This window comes from Bombyx mandarina, chromosome 05, assembly GCF_030267445.1.
Source record: "Bombyx mandarina strain Sakado chromosome 05, ASM3026744v2".
Lineage (NCBI taxonomy): Eukaryota > Metazoa > Arthropoda > Insecta > Lepidoptera > Bombycidae > Bombyx > Bombyx mandarina.
This window is the reverse complement of record NC_143212.1, coordinates 9,703,465-9,716,688: the sequence shown is the minus strand read 5'-3', so window position 1 is coordinate 9,716,688 and position 13,224 is coordinate 9,703,465. Positions and strand designations below refer to the sequence as shown.

Below are 13,224 nucleotides of genomic sequence, written 5' to 3'. Positions count from 1 at the left end.
GTCGTCAGGTTTGAGCCCCGTGATCTCACCTACTAGTTAAGGTTACGCTGGAATAGCCTCTCAAAGCTACCAGCTTAGGTAGGAAAAAAAAGGTACTTTCAATCTTACAATAACGATTACAGCAATTAAATTAAACAAATAAATTAGGATCTAAAGAAACTTACTCGAAATAAAACAAAGTTTACATCTAAACGCTTTTTTTTCGTTTCTCTAGAATTTGATTGGCAAAGTTATATATGCTGAAATCCGTCATGGTTTTCGCAATTTGATTTATTAGCACAATGAACAAGGTTATAACTTGTACGATTACGAACTGTGATATTGAAGTTCCAATTTCCAGCCAGCTCCCATTATTCCGCACATAAAATAATAACTGGAGTCCCATTATGTTTGAATATATAAGAACTATTATATTCAAACAGCCAAGTGGTGCCTGCAACACAAATAAGTAGAAACATTACTTTAACACAATTTTGCTGGTTAACAGCACACGATTTCTAACGATATTTGTAGCTAACAATAGTATGTTCAAAAATAAACCTATAAAATAAAATCAATTTATTTAGGGCTACTTAGGGCAGTTCATTTGAATATAAGGCTTTCGGGATAAATCCCGATGTAAAAAATTATAAATATAATAGATGATATTCCAATCCCGAATAGAACCAATTACTTTCTGCCCTTAACAGAACATATTGGTGTGTTATTAGTGATCCTATTTGTTGTATCAGTAAACCAATTGTTAGGTACATCAGCTTACGGCCCATCTTGTGTAAAATGGTTAGCAGGTGAGGCCAGATTAATTACAACTGTATTGCGTAACTTTCTGTTGGCCCCTCCAACAGAAACACACAAATGTTTTTGACTTTTTGAAAGAAAAGTACTGATACTGATACTGATACTATGAATGTATTAGTGTACCAGTGAAGCTAGAGGTAAATAACTGAACAAATAGGTACAGGATCCTCTAGACTAAATATGAATCCATATTGCATCTCAGAAATTGCTTAATAGTTTCTTCACATTCATTAAAGACCTGCTAATTACGAACAGGGTTTAATTTCGTTTTAAAAGGTTTCATTTTTATCTCATATACGCGGGTGCTGCAGGCACTTTTTTCTAAACAGCTTTCCGTGAAATCCACCTGGGATTTCAAGCAGCTTAAAATTAAATGTTGCCTACGCCAATTAATACAGTTAGCTGAATTCTTCGTCAACTACGAAATACTCACCTTAGTGACAAACTGTACGGCTCTAAAGGCACAGCCGACGATTAAAAATGGTGACAATGTTTTCATCAAGATCAAAGTGGTAATCAAAAATGGTTGAAATGATGTTATAAAACAAGTCACCCATCTCAATTCGAATGAATTCAATGATGCTATATTTCCTGTACCGAAAAATGCTAAAATAATGTAAAGTACCTAGTTACATATTAAGGAAATAAATAGGATACAGATACTTTAAAATATTCTCAAAATAAGTAATTACCCGCCAATAATATTTTGCTGTTTCAAAAATAAAAGATAAAATTTCAACTATCACTTTACGGCTATCTTTTTTTCAAACCTTGATATACGAGTATACAAATTTTCCTAGAGGTTTTCAAAGAAGCCATTGATAATTTGTCAAGAATGTTCGTAAAATCATAAATCCAAAAATTATCATTTGCTAAAGTATCTACTATTGCTACTGCGTCATTCCAATTTTTCTCGAATACCTACAATTCCCGAGCCATAGATTGTATAGACGTAGATCACAATTCAAGGATTGGCATCGATACCCTGTAATGTTCTATTGTTGATACTATTCCAATCCAATATTAACCAACTAGACTAACAACGATTTGACTGTACCGTGTTTTCCGGGTGTCAGGTTAGGTGGACCGTTAGCTTGGTTTCCAGGAAAGCAATAAAAATGACCAAATAATACCATGTTGTTCAGCGTAATTTCTAAGGGTCGCAACTTGTGTCTTTAAAACAGTGGATTTAGACTTGGAAGACATATTTTGTCGAATTATTTGATTATAATATTTTAGACGCGATTTTGTAAAGGATACGAAAAAGAAAGCTCTTCTAAAGTCTTGACTAGTAATACTCCTTTCGATCTGAAGACCAATTTTTTCTTCATTTGTGTCTTCAATAAACGCGCAGTCAATTATCTGTGCAGTTGAATTTATTAATTTCATATGACAATGTACTAAACAGTTTCCAATCTACAATATACTTGTAGTTTCAAACTAATCAAATACCTTTACGTCCTTCACGTGAAGAAGTCTAAATTCAATAAAAACCCAGCTCATTACGTTTATAATTAGTGCAACCATGAACAGACCTTCATGCGAAACTGACATCAAAAGATAGAAATTTATAAGTCCCGTATTTATCGCCATCAATCGACAAATTAATCTTCTAGAAAACAGGAAAGGCATGATCAATGAGGTCACTGAAAAAATAAGACATAATTATGAAGGACACGTAAAAAATAATAAACTTATTCATAAGCAAATAGGTAGCGATACTTTTAAGGTTTTATCTCGCGTTTCTTATGCTTTACAGTTTTCATAGTCACGGATGACTCAGGATGGAAGTCAATAGGAAACGTGAGATAAAAGCGTAAAGTCGTCGTGGCCTAAAAAATAAGACGTCCGGGGCATTCGTATGTAGCAATGCACCGATGTTTGAATCCCGCAGGTAGGTACAAATTTTTCCAAAGAAATACGTACTTAACAAATGTTCACGATTGACTTCCATGGTGAAGGAATAACATCGTGTTGTAAAAATCAAACCCGCAAAATTATAATTTGCGTAATCACTGGTGGTAGGACCTGTTGTGAGTCCGCACTGGTAGGTACCACCATCCCGCCCAGTTCTGCCGTGAAGCAGTAATGCGTTTCGGTTTGAAGGGTGGGGTAGCCGTGGTAACTATACTGAGACCTTAGAACTTATATCTCAAGGTGGGTGGCGCATTTACGTTGTAGATGTCTATGGGCTCCAGTAACCACTTAACACCAGGTGGGCTGTGAGCTCGTCAAGTCATCTAAGCAATAAAAAAAAATTAATTTCTGTCTTCGATACGCGATAACCGAATAGAATATCCAATACCTATATATATCTTTATATATATATTTCTTCTGTGCGTGTGTTTATCACTTAACTGCTCCTAAACGGCTGGACCGATCTTAATGAAATATTCTGTGTACCTTCAGGTGGATTCGAGAATGGTTTAGATTTACAAATCAGCAGCTGCAGTCGGTATCTAGATTATCTATCTTTCCTAGAAATAATTTATATGGCAAAACAACGTTTGCCGGGCCAGCTAATAATTATTTAGAAATTGTTGAATCTATTTCCTCACCTGCTACAATCCAAGCTTCCGTCTGATAGAAAGCTGATACGGGTGTGCCTTGTTCAAACCGTTTAGACTGCACGTAAATGTTATGACACGAAATAAGTAATAACAAAATTTGCATCGAGAACAAATACATTTCTCTTTGTTTCTCAACCTTATTGTAACGGAACGGCATCAGTATCTTGTAAATGAATATTGTTATCACGAATATCCAAAGCACGCCGGCAGCAATACTGAAATAACAATACATTTAAAAGTGGATAATATGTTAAACAAACGTCATCTTTTTAATACGCTTTTATTAGCTTTTTTTTTTTATTGCTTAGATGAGTGGACGAGCTCACAGCCCACCTGGTGTTAAGTGGTTACTGGAGCCCATAGACGTCTACAACGTAAATGCGCCACCCACCTTGAGATATAATTTCTAAGGTCTCAATTATAGTTACAACGGCTGCCCCACCCTTCAAACCGAAACGCATTAATTACTGCTTCACGGCAGAAATAGACAGGGTGGTTGTACCTACCCGTGCGGACTCTTAAGAGGTCCTACCACCAGTAATTACGCAAATTATAATTTTGGGGGTTTCATTTTTATTACACGATGTTATTCCTTCACCGTGGAAATCAATCGTGATCATTTGTTGAGTACGTATTTCATTAGAAAAATTGGTACCCGTCTGCGGGATTCGAACACCGGTGCATCGCTCAACACGAATGCACCGGACGTCTTATCCGTTAGGCCACGACGGCCGTTAGCTTCAGACGTATGTATGTTAGTATGTAACGTATTCTTTGACCCCCCTCAAAACGTCGGATTAACTCGAAATTTGGCATACTTATTAAGGACCGATGACAATTCAATATTTAAAAAAATTGAATAAATTAAAATTCAACTAAAATATGAAAAATAAATAATAGTTTAAAAAACTAAAAAATACGCTTTTATAGAAAATCCAACTAAAAAATAGAAAATAAATTTTAATTAAAAATAGTGTAAGAAATAATGATTTTATTGTGAAAAAGCGTGGGGTGCTTTTCAGGATATTATCAAAATAGCCCTTGTACTCATATCTGTTCATAAAATATTTATAACTCCTGTTACCATGGACCCCACGCTTTTTTTACAGTAAAATCATTTTTTCTTACACTATTTTTAATTCAAATTTATTTTCTATTTTTTAGTTGGATTTTCTATAGAAGCGTATTTTTTTATTTTTTTTAAACTATTATTTATTATGTTATTAAAACTTTATTTATTGAAGTTTCTTTTGAAAATGAGAAGATGATATAGCATAAAAGTTAACTCAAATTTGTATGCAGTTGGAACAGCGTTCCTAGCGGCAAACGTAGCCAAACGTTCCAACTTCATATAAATTTGAGTTAACTTTTACGCTATCGAGAACGTTAACTAACTCGCACACTAAGCACACTGGTAACCCTCCTATAACACAGTAGATACGTTTCTACAAAGTCCCGTGTTATGTGAAACCGCATTATATAGAAGCCAGTATAAAAAAGAGAGTAATCTTTCGGAATGAAACATCTCAATATATCTATATGTTTTTACCTATTATTATAATTAAAAATTAACCAGTAATATTTCGGTATTTTCATATATCATGTGTACATAGTGCATAATGTCATTTTCGAAATAATTTTAAACAAAAATCTCGTTATCGTGTTATATAAATACCGAGTCATAAAAGGGTTTTGGGGAATTTATTCTTTTTGTGTTAACATGGCAGCGTGTTGTAAAACACCGTGTTATAAAAGGGTTACCTGTGTTTACAAACTTAGTCATGCCAATTAGAAAATCCGCATAATCGATCTTACTTAAACAGAAAAAAATAATCCTGTATCTTATATTATATAGAGTTTTTAACTATCAAAACAAAACACAATATGATGTGATCCATGTTTCTTATGACTTATGATTTATTTTTCTAGCTTCATCCACGTCTAGTCATATTTTATATTTTTAGATAAAGAATCAGAACAGGCCAAGACATTTGACAAAGCTTTTACATGATGGCAATGGTTCCGATAACCACTTAAAATCGGATTCGCTGTAAGTTCGTCTGAAGAACCAAAAAAACATGTTTTTTTTAAGTGCACCCAAAAGCATGCCACCAAACTACCATGGGGTAGCCAATAAAATATCCAAAAAAATCATTAAAACTCTATAAAATACTCACACTAATGAAATGACCACATTTTTTCCCACAACAGGCATGAACGAAAAAATGCTAAGTAGCAAAGATCCACCTGACCAGATCAACAACACCGGATTAGTTAAATGATATTTTGTTGATGACATGAATGGCCACAGAGCCATACCTAGTAACGGTAAGCTCAACATCCAGCGGTAGGTAAATGATAAACCCTAAAAGGCATTACAAAATTGTTAGTTAACTTGCTTAATAAAATAGATAAATCACTACCAAAGCCATGCTACTGCTATATTCAAGTGAAAAAAATCAAATAAGAATTTTCTTGACTAACCATTGCTATGCTCCCTAATCCATAACAAACAATTTGTAATAGCACTGATGTCAGTTCTTTGTCCCTTTTAATTTTTTTGTATATTTCAAACCAAACTTCCATTGATAACATCGCATACCACCACAAGGCAGTGGGCATCAGAAAATATACAAAATATTGTACTGGCAAACCTTGCACTGAAATCATATAAATATATTATATATATGTTGTAGTGAAGAAATCTGTTTCAACAAGAATGCTTGAAAATGATCAAAAACAATTACCATAAACTATGTATATTGAAAATCCAAAAATAATTAAGAAAATAATATTAATAGACTGCTTGACTAGAATTTTAGTTCCTCTTACACAACTAGCTGTACACGTATCTGCATGTGTATGAATCTTTTGTTCAGATAATAATTTCAATAAATAAACAATCCATCCCATAAATGATAAAGTAACTAGAATAAGAAGTGGTTTTTGATAATAATCATTATAGTATCTCAATCCTCTTAAACTCAATTGCATGATTTCTTCACTGCATAGAATTAACTTTTCATATTCTCCTTTAATTAACAATGTTTCTGCAAAATTTATTATTTCCTCATATTTTTTCTTGGTCAGTGGTTCATAAGGTTTGTAAAGCATTGATATGGCATTTGATTCAACATCATGTCTCTTCTTATCGTATTGTGCAGCTATTTGTCTACTATTACCATAAACTGCTTTAGCTTTATTAGCTAGTGTCATGTTCAATAAATCAGTCTTCACTTGACCCTGAAATAGTTAATGTTAATAGAAAACTTTACTTTTCATTTATATCTCTTTATAAATATTACGAAATATTTTTTATGCAGTTCTGAGGAATTGTTCGAGATGATACCGTCATCTCGTTTTTACCATCGCACTACCTGCCACCGGAGTAGAGTTCATCCATACTACCTGGAGCCACCGCGGTCATCCACAATGCGTTGTTAGAGGTCTTTTTTACCACGGCTATGGAATGAGCTCCCCTCCACGGTGTTTCCCGAGCGCTATGACATTTCCTTCTTCAAACGAGGCTTGTGGAGAGTATTAAGCGGTAGGCAGCGACTTGGCTCTGCCCTTGGCATTGCTGAAGTCCATGGGCGACGGTAACCACTCACCATCGGGTAAGCCGTATGCTCGTCTGCCTACAAGGGCGATAAAAAAATAAAAAAGTTTAAGTAATAAATTAACTTACCAAAGAATTGACAGGAACCGGTATAGAGATAAACGTTGCCATTATTGGTGCCAAATCTATTTGGTTAATATCAAATCTATGCTCTGAAGACATAAGCAGAGTTTCAGAGTCCGGTCTAGTTTCATTAACTTGGTTCACACCAGAGCCCCACAACACATAGGGCGTCTCCGTTTCATAATTATCGCCTGCACCATGTGATCCTGGAATTTTAATAGTTTACTCATTTTACCTCCATGTACAGTAAAAATGGAAAGTATTCAGAATAATTCGTTATTTCCGCTTTTTTGTACATAATACTAGAAAACGGTAAAAGGGCAGTCTTATTTTCTATCAGCAACCTCTTTCGGAAAATCACTCCGAGAAATAATAATTATGTTATTTAATTATTGATAATACACACATTTTATATGTAAAGACATCAAATTGAAATTTTTAAAGTATCCTTCAACGGTTAACTCACTGAGCCGTCGATAGATCGACTCTCTATGAATGCGTTTAAAGTGTGGAGAGTCGGAATACCGACTATTGCGCAGTTTGTCGCAAAGCCGCTTTCTCTGTCCCTATATCGCTATGTATGCTTTAATCTTTAAAACTACGCAACGGATTTTGATGCGGTTTTTATAATAGATAGAGTGATTGAAGAGGAAGTTTTATATGTATAATAACATCCATTAAATAGTGGAGAAATCAATAATAAATTGCAGTTTCCGAAACGAAGCAAGGGCGGGTCGCTAATAACATATATAATCGAATAGCATTCTCAAATGTGCAAACCCGTGCAGGTTTGATAGCTGAGGGGGAAAAACATCTATATTGTGTATTGTACGGTGTGTAGGTATACAAACTGGAATTAAAACTCATAGATTATACATATTTTGGTTGACAACTTTCTAGATCACTAATATAAGATTTCTGAGCAAGGTTTATTATTTAATTCTGTATTTTTTGATAATAAACGTAAGTCATAACTACGCGAAGTGTAAATGTGTAATTTAAAAGGGTACATTAAAGAGGTCTTATTTACAGTTTATTTATTTGCGTTTTCACTATTAACGCGTTTAAAAATTGCGTACCTGTATTCGCGACTAAACATTTATTTATTGCTGTATCCAGTCGGTATGACAATTCGAATTGGGTGCTTTTTACTAAAGCGTCGGTAGCCTTTGAGTACCACTGGCACATGCTGAAACGGATTTTACAAACGGGCAACCGAATGGAATAAGACGTAACGTAATAAAAGTAAAACAAAGCAAACTCTATTGCCGTTGTGCTCAGAGTTCGCTACCAAACGCGACCATCGCCCCCAAACACCCTCTTTGATCAACTAATACCTTGGGCCGGAGCCGCGTCCATACTCAGTAGATTCTCCGATCATCTGCCTGGAAGTAAATTGTCCCTAAATAATGAGGTGACATTCTAAAATTTGCATACGTACGATCATGACATATAGTGTAGTGATCGCATACGCGACACACACCCACACTTTACATTCCCGTCTTTCCTTGGATTACCGTCGGAGCGCCGTGGTATGTAAAGTATGTAGACCTTCACAACAAACTTGATTTAGAACTAATTCTTAAGTTTTTGAATACAGCGTCAGAACATTTCTTCGAAAAAGCGGTGCGGCACTATAACCTTCTTTTCGTAACTGCCGCAAACTACATTCCCAACCAAGAAAACGGGAAGGCGAATCGCCGTCGCCCCAAACATGTTTGATTGTGGAACACTTAAACGACGAAGGAAAGATCTTCCAACGAGCGGGTATTATTGCTCGGTAGATCGACGCGACGCGACGGTCCGCGAATGTTGTTGTTTGGAACTTGTATATATGAAATTATCTTGAAAATGTCGTAAGCGAGATTCAGGCATCTGTCAAATATCTTGTGTTGTATGATGGCTACCCGCCACATCACTCCCCAGCGTTATTTTTTTTTTTTTAGAAAGTTGTGGTCAAATTGAGATTGCTACCGTCACATGTTCTCTCAGATCTTCACTTACTCTCGGTGCTTGTAGGCATTTAAAACACCGCTCACTATTCTGGTAGAACTTGAAGAGTTGAGCGTGAATTTACACACACACACACAACCAAATGAGTTTCTCGCCACATCTTCTCAATGCCAGTATAGCCCGTCGAGAGTACTGGCAGACAGGTAGACAAAAAAATCGTAGTGTCCTATTGTTTTACCTTTGCCTTTTTTTATCAAATAAGAAATTGCTTTTTTTTGCATTTGCAGGCAGATAAGCATGCTGTCCACCTGATAGTAAATGGTTACCGTCGCTCATGGACGTCAGCAATTCCAGGGGCAGAGCCAAGCCGCTGCGTAACATTAAGTACTCTCCACAAGCCTCGTTTGATGAAAGAAATGTCCTAGCGCTCGGAAAACACCGTCGAGGAGAGTTCAGCCGGATGGTACGTGGCAGAAAAGATATTTGAACAGAAATGCAATGTTGATGAAGGCAGCGGCTCCAGATAATGTAGATGATCTCTGCTCCGGTGGCGGGAGGTGTGATGGTAAAAAGTAGATGAGGGAATAATCTCGAATTCATTAATCAGAGCATTCCCCATGGACCATATGGTACAAAACATAGAGAACCGAAGTCCCGCCGTAGATCCAGCGGTGCCAAGCGACCTGCAAGAACAGGACTGTCGATGGTCCGAGCAGCCCGTTTCTGTACGGAGTCAAATGGAAATAGCTGGTATTTGGGAGCCCCGGCACAGAAGTGGGAGTAGTACTGTAAAACGCAAGTTTTTGACCAGGCGTGAAATACCGCTTCGCTCTGTTGAGCACTTCCAGACTTGGAGGCTATTTTGGCTTTACCTTTCAAAAGACTCAGATACTAAACATCGCTCGAAACATCGACCCTCCGAATTCCTATACTCGCGGAAAGCTGCAGGGATGCTCCTTGAAATTGCGTCGCCATAACAAAAGGGTCCTTCTTCGCAGTGAACTTCAAAGTGTTGGTTCCCCATTTATAATGTTGAGTAAAATCAAATAAAAAATTGTTTTGTTAAGAAATAAGATAATCAAACCACTTCAAGAAAAGTATCAATAATTCATTGTGTATTCTCAAACACATATAACACTCTTTTAGTGTTATTATAGCAACTGCCATTTATCTGATCTGATTTAATTTATCTGTCTTAAATTATTTTTTGTTTGGGTATCTTGAACTTGGCTCTGAGCATATGTATACACTATAATCACACAAATATTACAACCGAACACATTTTCTGCCACATTTATGGAACTTATCATACATGAGTAAGGAGATTAAACTAAACTCAGTCAAGTTTTAGAAAGTTTAACACACTACTTACATAGCATACATAGCATACGGTATAGTAGACAAAATCCTGAAAAAACTACTAACAACTTATAGATATTTCGGATCTTTAAGGTTCAGATAACATCATTCAGATCACTGGTCTACAAAGAAGCTATACCTCCTTACTGGAAGATTTTCACTTTATCACCAATCAATTCAATTGAGACTTAAGCATCATTTCACAAAGACCAATTTCAAACTAAACAATAACAAAAAGAATCATATCAAGATGTTGTTTTTAAAATTATAATTTTACCATACCCCAGTCTGTCATTCCATGATCTGAAGTCATAAGAAATGTAGTTTTTCCATCATCATTATAAAATGTATTTATCACTCCTTCTATAATTTTGATACCTTCATCAACAAATCTAAGTGTTGTTAAAAAGTTCCTGCAGAATAGAAGAAATTAAAGTATAAAATTGTAATAAAATAGGTAAATTGTTTACTTTACTTTAATCCTACCTTGTTTGAGGTTTGTGTGTGTGACCAGATGTATCAGTTCCTAGTAAGTGCAAGAAAAATACTATTTTATTTTTCTTCAATTTAGCAAGAAGATTTACATCCTCTTTAGCATTCTGAAAGAATTCTTTTACATTTCTAAATACCCAATCATCTAATAGAGTTGTATTCTTATAAGTGCTGAAGCTCTGAGAATAGGGGTTAAAATCATTTGTATAAATATGATCACCAACATGGTCTTTCGTAAATATATTAATGATATCATAGGCACCCCAACACCAAGTGAACTGTGATTGGTTGAATACAGAATCAAAATCAACTGGGTTTTCTTTCCACCCCTTTACAACAGCTGAAGGATCTTCATAAAAGCCGGCTGCAATAGCCACATGACCGGGCCTAGACTCTGTAGGAACTTGAGTTCTAGATATACCCCATCTTCCTTTAGAATTTGCTACAGACCTAAAATTAGTTTATTTAAATTTTTACAACAATATTTGAAATATCTAAGAGATTAGATTGTTTCTTTTGATGAACATACCTTAAGAATGGCATAGTGGTATGATTTACAAAAGATTCTGCACGTAAACCATCAACAACGAACAAAACAAGACGATCGGCAACAGCATCGTGAATGGGTTTTATAGGATGAATGTTTTTCACAATTGGAGATTTAAAATATATATCAAAAATAGAGAATAAAAATGCAATGTGTACAAAAATCCTCAATAGAAACATCGCTTTGCGATATGCAGTTCTTAAAAGGTTGCGATTACACCTATATAATAAATTATTTCATTGATAAATGAAATCATTAATATTGCATTATCAGGTATAGTCGGATTTTTTATTAGACGAAGTCAACTGACGTTTACTGTGTTGTCAGTTTTTAATGAAATTGCCTCGATACTCGATTGTCTAGTGAATAGTTCGTGTGCCGAACTGCTGATATCGGGTACGGGGTTCGAATTTTAGTCGTGCTTTTTACACACCAACGAGTTTTCGACGATTATGTTCCTAGAGTATCTACCTATACTGAATACCGAGTGTTTTAAACATTAAGGAAAACATTGCGAGGAAACTTGTAAGACTGATCTATTGTCAATACATCATATAGTTAAAACTATAGATGTATAAAATATAACAATTATAGGTAGGTAATGGAAATAAAAAAAACCGATTGTAGTTACATACTACTAGTAACATATATTGGAGCACTTTAATACAATTTTATTGTAAAATAGAAATAATATTCTTTTATAGTTTGAAATGATTAACTCTTCACACTCATTGTTCATTCATGTGATTGAACGAGAACTGAACGCATCATTATTACTTTAAATATAGCAACATTATTTTACAAAGTGACATTAGCTACTGTCAGCTGGCTTCGTCTAACACCGGTCTCTCACATGCGCACGAATACGCAAACCCACAAGTGTAGGACGACATTTGCGAATGATTATGCAAAGTTTTCGCTGCATTCGTGGTTTTCCAAGCTGTGTCGGTTTTTTAACAGACATCAAAGCGCGCGAACCTCGAACCTTCGCGTAGTCTCCCACACATTCGCTTGCCCAGTTGCGCCGATGATTGCGAAGGTAACGGACGTATACTATACGCCATTTTCATAGTTCGTGACGTCTACTGTGTAGCGTATCTTCATCAAAAGGAATCCCATAAAAACAGCATGGCTGTTAATGATGTCTGGGAAAGAATTAAAAACTCATTTTCTCTTCAATGTTCTATTGACGAATTAAAAAGGAGGAGAAATTCGTGATACATTCGTAAACAAGTGTAGGAGGAAGCACAAACGGGTTCGCAAATTGAGTATGCGAACCCATTTGCACAGCCGCTAGATTTGCGAATGAATGTTTGACGGCCCTTCACATGCGCGCAAACATTCGTACAATGTAAGAATATTTGTGCGCATGTGAGTGGCCGGCATAATTTAAATACGATTATAGGTACGGTATGGTATCAACATGGTATGGTAATATTAAGACATTGTTTTGATTACTATTTTAAATGGTAAAATGTTGTTTTGATAAATATCACAAAAAATATAGGGTTCACTCCGTAACGCCAGAGTATAAAATGGCGGTACGTGGACAGAGTCGTTTCATTCCGTGTCAGAAAGTTAGTCAGTCGGTGTCAAACATAGACCTATATAGTAGGGACACGACATATTGTTTTATACGTACAATTACTTATATAAATATAAAAAAACACGTACTCGAAATACGATAACATTCAGCATGCTAGAAATGGGCTGATGGCACTGTACTATGCCATATCTTTATGTTTTGCGGCAAACTACAACTTTATAAAACCAGTGTAGCAAATTTAAAAAATCGTCATATCGTTTAATTGGAAAATTTGAAG

General features: G+C 35.5%; 1 protein-coding gene across 1 annotated transcript; it reads right to left on the bottom strand.

The window, feature by feature from the left end:
* Window positions 1-180: 180 nt before the first annotated feature.
* On the bottom strand, window positions 181-11,704 carry PIG-N (Phosphatidylinositol glycan anchor biosynthesis class N). Its single transcript, XM_089727680.1, has 12 exons — window positions 11,384-11,704; window positions 10,849-11,304; window positions 10,645-10,775; window positions 7,057-7,256; window positions 6,116-6,611; window positions 5,853-6,028; window positions 5,546-5,733; window positions 3,357-3,583; window positions 2,251-2,444; window positions 2,059-2,160; window positions 1,232-1,423; window positions 181-433 (listed from the first exon to the last, which is right to left on the bottom strand). Exons 1-12 carry the CDS (start codon window positions 11,578-11,580, stop codon window positions 188-190), a joined length of 2,805 nt encoding a protein of 934 aa, XP_089583806.1. The 5' UTR covers window positions 11,581-11,704; the 3' UTR covers window positions 181-187.
* Between the last annotated feature and the right edge of the window lie 1,520 nt (window positions 11,705-13,224).

Coding starts and splice junctions, on each gene's coding strand:
- PIG-N (XM_089727680.1), bottom strand. CDS start 11,580: ATGTTTCTATTGAGGATTTTTGTACACATTGCATTTTTATTCTCTATT. Junction 10,776..10,848: donor ACACACAAACCTCAAACAAG/GTAGGATTAAAG, acceptor TCTATTCTGCAG/GAACTTTTTAACAACACTTA. Junction 7,257..10,644: donor TCATGGAATGACAGACTGGG/GTATGGTAAAAT, acceptor TTAAAATTCCAG/GATCACATGGTGCAGGCGAT.